The sequence below is a fragment of the Montipora capricornis genome, chromosome 4, assembly GCF_036669925.1.
Source record: "Montipora capricornis isolate CH-2021 chromosome 4, ASM3666992v2, whole genome shotgun sequence".
Classification (NCBI taxonomy): domain Eukaryota; kingdom Metazoa; phylum Cnidaria; class Anthozoa; order Scleractinia; family Acroporidae; genus Montipora; species Montipora capricornis.
This window is the reverse complement of record NC_090886.1, coordinates 896,601-906,600: the sequence shown is the minus strand read 5'-3', so window position 1 is coordinate 906,600 and position 10,000 is coordinate 896,601. Positions and strand designations below refer to the sequence as shown.

The window sequence follows — 10,000 nt, the reverse complement described above, 5'->3', positions numbered from 1 at the left end:
AACCCCGGGGAGTCCATGGGTTGAAGGTGAACTTAATTCTAGAAGTCAGTCTCTTGTGTACATTTACTGCGCATATGGTTTATTTTTAACGCTCGCTTACCACTGCTATACCTCGAGAATTGGCCAAGTAACCTTATACATAACACATGGAGCACACAAATTTTCAATGGGTTAAACTTGCAAAATCAGATGACAACTATTCAATCCACTATTAAATTGACATTCAGAATCCGTGCAAAGCAAATGTATGCCGTGTTTACACTTGAGCTACTACTATTTACTTACTGGGGTGCAGGGATGGCACAGTGTGAGAGCACTCGCCTCCCACTGATCAATGTGGCCCTGGTTCGTTTCCCAGATCCGGCATCATATGTGGGTTGAGTTTGTGGGTTCTCTACTCTGCACTGAGAGGTTTTCTCCGGGTACTCCGGTTTCCACTCTCCTCAAAAACCAACATTTGACTTGATTTGTGATAATTGTTAATTTCCGTATACAGTGTCCCCAATTAGTGCTCCAGCGCTAGAATGACTAGACACTTAAAGTTCCTTTCCTTTCCTTTCTCCGGGTAAATTGTTTTGTTAATGTAATCAATAATTATTAATACCAAAGTAAATGCCACTTGAGACAAAAGAAATTTGATCAAGGTAAAGTTAATTACATACAGTGCAGTGATTTTGCATGACCCAGGTCAAAGTGACAGACTATATCCAGTTGCGGTGATGTGGCATCTGTACCATATCTCATGCGCATCAGAGGATTTCCTGCCATGTTAACTTTTTTTACTCTACGTGGCGAATTTTCAGCTGGAGAGGAATGGAACAAAGCAGACAAAGTAGTTGCAATTCACGTAATCTTTATCGCAGGCAGTCCGAAAAGTGAGCGGCATCTTTAGTATGCTCTTCTGGTTTTTCACAGTATGATTTGTAGCAAACTCATCTGTATTGGCCTTGCTTTCTTGGGTGGCAGTATTAATCACGGCTGTTGTAATCGAGAGGCTTCTATTTGCCGCTTTAGAGCAAGAAAATAAAAGGGGATGACTGCCAAAATTACTGCTTTCCATCAAATTGGGAGCATCTTTTATCACTTGAATTTTGCCGCCAATTTGTTGCAATTCCTTTCTTGATGATGTGGACCTATGACCCATGACTTTCAAAAGTTACGGCCATTTCGTAAGAGTATGGGCCATTGAAGTCAAGGGGTGGGTCGGATGATAGGGAATAAAATACCGTAGAAATGATAAGTGCAATTCATGGTAGCAGCACAGTATTTTTACATTTAGTTTCATTTAGTATTTCTCAGTCACAGTTAGTGTATGGTATGTAACCCTGGTTACTGTATCTGTCACAGTCCCACTCTTAAAAAACATTACTATAAAACTCAACTCAAGAACTGTGTTGAAAACTGTGGTAACAACTGTTACCCTGGTACACTGAACTTTCAGTAAGCAAGACTGACTTATTTCAGTGCATTCACAATAAATATAACTTACTTTGATACAGTTTCTGCTAAAAGTACTTTATACATAAAAAAGCATTTTTACAGAACATGCCGTCTCTTTCGTACACTGGCCATGGCCACAAAGTTAGCCACTTCTGCTGGAACTTCCTGTCTCTGTTTACACTTGCAGTTGCAGCCCTTGAAAGTGGGGAGGGAGTAATCGTTTTGTTTCAGTTGTTACGGTATCAGTGGTCATTTTTGCGATCTATCCTAGCGGTCTCAGCGCTAAAAAACTTGAAGATTTTCTTTGTCCTTGACCATCTAGTTTTGGAGCTTTCGTCGGAGGCATTATAAAGAAAATGCAAATGAATTTTTATTCATTCCAGTGAGAACGACGAAAACCGAACTGAAGCATATGTTATGGCTCTACAGAACCTCCTTTGCAAGCTGAAAGCGAGGAGAGGTCTGGGGACAAAAATAAACGAACACGAAAGAAGGAAAGACACAGGTCGATATTTCATGTTCTTATTTGACGCATTACAAAATGAATGCACAAATTAAAATGCTTATCACCCATTACAGGGTTTTTGTTAAAGCCGGGATGCCGGGACCTTTACTCTGCTATTTTTATTTTTGTCTCGGCTATTTTAAGCGCAGGTTGTACAAGGATTCTTTCAATATGAAGAGACTAGTCAACCGATATTTGTATTTTATTATTTAATATTTTCTTAAACCAAATCGTGCTTTATTTCTCTGTTACTGGGTATCAAGTAACAGAAAACACATTGATCGGCGCGCCCTGCTTTCGTCATTAGGGAGTTTAAACAAATTGCTATGGCGGGCTCTAATATGGCTGCCGGAAGTAAATTTCTTCCAAAAATGAGACACTGTGCATGTTAGTTGGTTACGGTCAGCCGTAGCGCGAAGGAAATGAAGCGGAAAATCGACCAGTATTTTACCCAAGGGTACCCATTAGGCCTCACAAATTCAAAAATTTTCTCGGGGACGCCCCCCTTACCCCCCAGTGGGAGGGGGACGACCCCCTACCACACCTATACCGCCTTGGCACAGCGTGCCAAGATGGCGACAGAGCCAGTCAGAGCCGCCATCCTGGTCCCTGCTATATGTTCATTTGTCCCTGCTATTAAAAATCATAACAAAAACAACTAGGGTGCATGCTGGGCCCGGTTAGCAGTTTTTGAATGCAACATTTTCTAAATTTATGCACAATTTGCGTATGGTGCAAGGCCTTCCCAATCCCTGTACTTGGTTTGGATTAGGGTTGGTTCACAATCATATTAGGATTACTCTTGCAGCCTCAGCCCTAAATTCAGGGTTATGACAAAGTTAAGGTCCCCACAGAAATATCATAGGGCAGGTCAAACATGTCAGTGAAACTAATGAGGACATTATCAAAACAAATCATTAACAGAATTACAAATGGCCTTCAACAACTTAAAGAAGCATACTATATCAGCACTCCACAGCAGTGCTAGTCAATGTAGTGTATTTTCCTGGTAATCTGACTACAAACATCTTGTTTGCATGTCACAATTTCTGACCCAAAAAAAGGCTTGCAGTCACATCTGGACCAGTGTGTCACTCAAGAAAACAAAGTAGCAGCAATTTACAGAATACATCCACCAAATACAATGTAAGTAAAAATCACAGTTTGCAAATTACTTCTCAACTGAACTTCATCATTATTTATGTTGAGAGTTCATTCTGGGTTCTGCCTTATCAAATTCCATACAAAGGAAACATAAGATAATCTTAGGATAATCCAAGACAAAACAAGACTTACCTGAACTTGTCAATCATTATGGGTCTTTTTACATGGTAATAGTTGCGACCCACTTGCTGCATGCCAATGTTCTTCAGAATTCTATACAAAATTGAGAAAAACAAATTAAGGTTTGACCTTGTTGGAATGCTTAGGGTGGAGAAGAATGATCATCTCGGCAGTGATTTTGTAACATTCTGTACAACAAGGCTGTTGCCTAAAAGGAGCCCCGTAGCCTGGGGCTCCCAAAGAATAGCTCTGGGCGCCTTAATTTTTCACAGCAACACCTTTCACTTCATACATGTACTGTATGTTGGGCTCCTAAGTTCTAGGCGTTTAGCTCTGAGGGCCCCTTTAAAATTTTCTTAGGCAGCAGCCTTGGTACAAGATGAATATTACGCACAAGTTTGGACCCACAGTCATTATTACTCAGAATAAACAGTTTTAATTTCATTTACATCAACATAATGATGAGATACTCAGGGTTCTTGTTAATTTCTTTTCCAGAAGGTAACAAACACATAACAGCTGGTAACCCTGTACTGAGTTTGTGGATTTTAAACGGAATAACTTCAGGAATTTTCTAAGAAAAATGCTGGTAACATTTGCTTGAATAGCCTGTAAAACAAGAACCCTGCATACTCTTTAATCCTTCCTAACCCTAACCCTGACATGAAATGGATCTTAAGAAAACAAACTGCATACCTTCTAAAGATGATGTTCAACAACTGCATCATGCTTGGTGATTCCCTAGGAACATCGTTAGTAAACATAATTGTCATTTGAACAGGGTCCCCATTCTTTTTAGTCAAGTTCAATACTGTGTGGGTTTCAGGCAACCGAATGGGCAAGTATAACATCATACCATCGAAGGCATGTACTCTCTGTATCACATCAGTCTGGCTTTTCAAAAGAGCAACTCGGACCCTCTTAGACTCTTGTTCAGGATTGAAACTGACATTGTACTGATAGACCCCGAAAGAGGGTTTTGTCTTCAACTTGAAGTGATTTGTGACAAGTGCGATCTTTCCACCAGTTCCTCCTTTTTTGTCAACAATATGTTCCGGTTTGGTGGCTATATCATCAGGGATGTCCCTAGACCTTCTTGCTGGTCTCTGTTCCTGTGACACACTCATTCCTGCCATGGCCTGGGTTGGGGGAGCTACTTGAGCTGGGGCTGGTCTCTGCGGTGCAGGAGCTGGGGCTTGAGCAGGTGGTGGTCCTCTTGCTCGACCACGTCCTACTGGGGCCGCCTGTTCACGCGTTACTTCCTGAGCTCCCTCTCCAGGCCTGCGAGCATCGCCACCGCTGCCACCTCGACCACGACCTCGGCTTCTTCCCCTGGCTCGACCCGTCATAACGTCTTCACGTTATCAATCTTTCTGAATAAATAACTACAAATGAAAATACTAAAATTCAATACTAAAAAGTCAACAAAGGCCCTTTTCAAAGAAGCAAGCAAGTGACGGCTAGTACTTAAACACGGAAGGCCGGAATACTTAAACACGGAATGGCAGAATACTTAAACACGGAACACCGGACTACTTAAACACGGAACGCTGGAATACTTAAAACATGGAACAGTTGTGAAAATTTTGACAATTGGAACACATGGTTTCTCCCCCCACAAGTGTTCGGGGCAAAAACGAAAGTACAAAACAATAGTGAAATATGAACCCTTTTATTATCGTAAAAAAGGTTACTGTTATTCATTGTGGTGAAGTACAATAATAATAAAGTATTCTCATTTGTCTCACGATGTGGTCACTTGTGATGTAGATTGCGACGTTTCGACTGCATACTGCTAGTCTTCATCAGGTGATGATGTCAACTGGTTACATGCCACCTTTTAAACAGGATGCTCCCCTGTGATTGGTTGGTTTTCAGCAGCTGTGATTAGGATCTGAGAACCCAGGATCTGGAAACGCTATGTTGACGACACTTGACGACGCTGGGTGCAGGGATAGTGCAATGGTGAGAGCACACCACCCACCAATGTGGCCCAGGTTCAATTCATCGACTCAAAGTATTCCACTGTTCCGCCGTTCCATCATTCTGGAATTTTGTGTTTAAGCACAAGCCGCAAGTAACGGCCTTCGCGAACCGTTGGCGCAAAAATTAATTAAAAAAGCCAAAATGTTCATGCTGCACGTGCAGAACCACAAAACAACAACGTGAAACCACCAAATTTTAGGTTTTGACGACATCGTGAACATATAACAATGAAAAAGTAATTTGCATTTTTGACTTTAAAACCGTTCGTACCCATCCAGTTACAGGCTAGGATAGTTCGCCTTGCACAAGGTGAACAAAACGGAATATGCGCGAAATACTTGTGATAGCCCTAAGTTATATTTTGGACTTGGGTTTTCGTTGCCGTAGCCGTCGTCTTTGCTTAAACTCCCTGTTAATAGCTAGACGTTACCCGACCCGTTAACCAGAAAGTAGCTGATCCTTGGTCACCACAGATTTAAAAGAGGAAAGGAATCTAAATCCTAAAGGATAGGGTTAACTTGCTAGCTTTATTCACTGAATGCAGCTCAATGTCACATCGAAAAGCTAAACGTGACAAAAAAATGGCGCCCATCCCAAGCGATGCTACCGATAAATTAAAATGCACCACCCAAAAGAAGGAGACGAGATTATTCATAACATACTCGCAATCTGAGTTTAGTATATGCTTGAACGTCAACTACGAAATCCGTTAGTCGTCCAGCAAACAAAAATAACCGATAGAAGATAGCCATGACAATTATTTCTCGAGCCTAGCGTAGTAGCGCCTCGTGGTCTCAAAAACTGTTAACTTAACCATAAGGGTTAACCCTACCCGAATTCAGGTCAGAAAAATACTTTTTTATCTCTCTATGATCTAATGTAGCTTACTGACTATAACTACTGAATTTAATTGCCTAAATCGTGAAAGACATTCCACAACTTACCAAAGCAATGATGATCGCTCTCTCCCTCTCACTCAAGCATAAAGAAAAGCGTGGGTCAGTGGCGACCATACTCATCACATGGTTTCAATTCCGTATGATGATTGGCTGAATCTTATCTGTGGGATGATTGTGTGACGTTCACCTTCTCTCAGTCCTCTCAGTAACTTCTATGTTTATTTGGTCATTTACCCCGTGTATCTTCAACTGCGAATCCTATTTAATACGGGGAATTCCCGACCCAACTTTCTCTTACTGTAATATTTACATATAAAATGGATCGGCTGTATAAACATGTTCACAGCTGGAGAATATTCACAAAAGGCAAGTTTGTTTCCCTTGGGAATATTAGAGCGCCAAACGCCCAAAAATTAGCGAAACCCACTGAGTTGTTTCTCCGAAATTTCAAACTATCAGCTATTGCCTTAGCTGTATTTTCACTACAAAGTGGTTTGTAACCTAACGACCAAAATGAGAGCGCTAAGAACATTGCGTGCAAATAAAAACTTTTGTTTCAAGCCTACCGCTTCAAAATGTGACACGAAACAGACACTTCTTGTTCAGTCAATTGCAATAGTCAATTTTTCCAACATCATGAAGCCGAAAATTAACAGTTAATAGATTTGGGTTGGATTGCAAGATTTGCCTCTGAAATCTTAGATGGATCGCCAACAGTTGCAAAACGTACCTTTGGTAGAAAGACAAAGATCCAATCATTTCAGAGGCGTGACAAATTTCCCGCCAATATTTCACGGTGTGACTGTGACACGCCTTTTTGATGGCAGATCATATAACTCACTCCATCTAGAATTCGGAAAAAGAATTCGTGTACGGTTTGCTGAATGATTGGTGGTCTTGTTTAACCACCTACCGGTAATCCATGTCGAAAAGATAAAAAGTTTCAACTTGCGAAGTACATTAATTTTGTTTACGAAAAAATCGAAGTGGAAACTGATACATTTCTGTCACGGCCAAATACGGTGTTTTTGCAAGAAAAAAAAAATGGCGTAGGTTTCTCGAGAAACATATTTGCTAAGTGCTAGTAAGTGTTTTGATTTGTAAAGTGTATTTTAGTGAATGTACCAAATTGGTGAGTTATAAATTTTAGAAAATCTACCAGCGCACCTCAACGTTCGATTAGAGAAAAGCAAGGAAAAGTTCAAGTTCATGGGTACACGTGCTGCATGGAAAAAATCATTTACATTACAGAAAAACATGAAAAGCGGAGAATAAAGGTACGAAGGCTCGGGGATTGACCTGTCGAGAGGTTACACTGGTAAATAATACATCCGTTAAAAGGACTTTTCGGCCATTTCTTTTGGCCAATCAAACTGCAATCTACAAGAAAGAAGACAACTACTCGGTCTATGACTGCATCCATCGGTGGAGAAAACAGTGATAAAAAAAGTCAACATTCTCGCACTTTTTTTTTCTCACACATTTATCTGCAATGAAGACAACGACAAGTTTCCGAGACAAATGTTTTACTTTAATTCTCCATTTCAACTGAGTTACATCTTTAAACCGCGATTAAATTAAGGGTGAACTGCAGAAGTCTCGCAATAGAAATTAAGAAGAACGAAGAATTACAAACGAAGTAATGTTTTTGTAAATATTTTTTAACTTTCCGAGAAAAGGGAATGCTGACAAAGAGTTCAACTTGGTTTTACCCCAGGGGGCTAGTGTCTCCTAAGTTGGGATCTCACATATGCAAGTTCCTTAGCTACTTCTTCAAGCCTACTTTCAAGATAAGCCTGTGGAGAGAAAAAAAGGATCAATGTACATATATCCTTATCTTACAGCCATTATATGTTAAACAAATTCCGTTAGGGCTTTAAATAGAGTGATCCGCACAATCTTTGCCACTGTGTGTTCCGACTCTGTGGACATACGCGAGATGCCGTAACCATCCACTCATATAGGTAAAAACACGATACTACGAGCGGAAATTCTATTAACGTGCGAGGTGCAAGCATCTTGAAGAAGATTGCATATCAATGTGTTTCAAGCACCGAAACAAGAAAAACAAATTAAGTTTGTCGCCAGAACCAGAAGGTAATGTGACCTCGCTTCCGCCAAAATTGTTGCGATCAAATTGCAAAATGACAGTCAGACATTAAACAAAAAGCCGCCCTGATGAAGCAACAGTGTGAAATTCATAACAAGGGCAGTCGGACATCAAACACCTCACAAGCTTTTAGTCTCGTTCCGCGCAAGATTACGAGGTGTTAAACTCGAAGGACCATGTCATGATGTCAAGGGCTCGAGTTCTATTTTCCGGAAGCAGTAAGGAGTCTTTGTTCTCAAGTGGTTTCTCACAAACCGGGCTCACAAATTCCGTGACGACTGCCTTAGATAAATCAAAAGTGAGCAAGTATGCGATGCGTGTTCATGAAACTGTAAGCATGAAGATTTTATCACAACAAGTCATGCGAGAGTGTAAATGAGTACAACATAGGTGTTCAAGATAGACTTTACAATTTTGACTTTCTACTGGAAAATTAAAAACGTCATAATGTCATTTCGAACGAAACCGAGGACATAGCCACGCCCTTGAACACTTGAAATTGTCGGGCAAAGGGTTAGAAACTGCAGAATATTCTGCCACTCGAACAAACTACGCAGTAAGCAAAAACTAATAAACAATGATTTGCTATTAGTCTCTCCCCCACGGGGCTTTTCAGGACTAATTTTACAATACTTTTGTGGGGGACTTTAGCCAGACTGCTTGTTCCGCAGTTTACAATTAATTTTTATGGAAGTGAAAGATGCCCCCGTCCAGCTTAGGTTAAACCACAACACCGGGGACTACGTCCCCCTAGACTCTTATCGAACAGTGAGTGGGTGCTTTAACGTCCCATACTATTTAATTTCCAACAAGTATTATGAGACGGGACCTCCCGTTTACAGTCCTTATCAGAGAAGACTTGAAAGTCTAACCGTTTGCAGATGTAAATTACAAAGGCAGCACATTCTCCTCAGTTATTTTAAGACCCTGAGTGTTGGTCCGGCCGGAGTCGAACTCACGACCTCCCGCATGACGGCCCGATGCTCAACCAACTGACGGTACGATAATCTCTTCAAAAGTGCAGTTAACCAAACCGTAATTGAAAGCTAAAATGTTAAAAGAGTACTTGGGCCTAATCACTGCAATGAGCTCTTAGGCTTAATCAGTAAACGAGTGCTATTTTCTTCACACGAACTCGTGAAAATGTAGTTAACCGAACCGTAAAATGAAAGCAAAATGTTAAAAGAGAGTTTAGGCCTAATCATTGAAACGAGCACTTGCGCCTAATCAGTAAACGAGTGCTATTTTCTTCACACGATCTTGTGAAAAATGTAGTTAACCGAACCGTAAAATCCACAATCGATCACTGCTTAATTCGCGAGTCACGCCTACTCTTCTGATAAATTACGTACTTCAACTTGAATTTCAAGTATTAGTTTTTGCGTACCGCGTAGACAGCTACACAGAACTTTATTGAAGTGGCACGGTATTCTGCAGTTCTTAGCCGGCATGCAATATACCCAGGGTGTCAAGCGCTTTAGGGGTCCAAAAATATAGGAATATAGGACTCAGGGGCACCCAACGAGAATATAGTTCAAAACCACTTAAACAGCATTGTTAAACGTATTTTAGTATTTAAGCGGTAGATATAGGCATATTTTTATTCCCTAGAAATTTTCATCTGTTCGGATTTCCTAGCTGAAAGTCTAGTGATCTGAAATTATAGGGATCAAAACTTACCTTTTCGAAACTTTTAGCCAGAAAAAAGGCTCCCGAAGATTCTAGGTGACCTTTTTAGGGTAAAAGTCCGTTAAAAATGGGCAATTATACCATTTT

General features: G+C 40.6%; 2 protein-coding genes across 3 annotated transcripts in view; both read right to left on the bottom strand.

The window, feature by feature from the left end:
• Positions 1-6,297, bottom strand: part of LOC138045074 (piwi-like protein 1) — a 45,164-nt gene extending 38,867 nt beyond the window's left edge. Inside the window, exons 1-3 of the mRNA XM_068891448.1 lie at positions 6,160-6,297; positions 3,926-4,614; positions 3,242-3,322 (exon numbers count right to left, since the gene is read on the bottom strand). Of these exons, the coding sequence (XP_068747549.1) occupies positions 3,242-3,322; positions 3,926-4,578 (734 nt within the window). The 5' untranslated portion in view covers positions 4,579-4,614; positions 6,160-6,297. The remainder of the gene's footprint in view (positions 1-3,241; positions 3,323-3,925; positions 4,615-6,159) is intronic.
• Positions 6,298-7,628: 1,331 nt separating this feature from the next.
• LOC138045072 (myosin heavy chain, clone 203-like) overlaps positions 7,629-10,000 on the bottom strand; it is a 33,279-nt gene continuing 30,907 nt past the window's right edge. For both annotated transcript variants that reach the window (XM_068891442.1, XM_068891446.1), the window contains exon 15: positions 7,629-7,910. In XM_068891442.1, the coding sequence (XP_068747543.1) occupies positions 7,836-7,910 (75 nt within the window). In that variant the 3' untranslated portion in view covers positions 7,629-7,835. The remainder of the gene's footprint in view (positions 7,911-10,000) is intronic.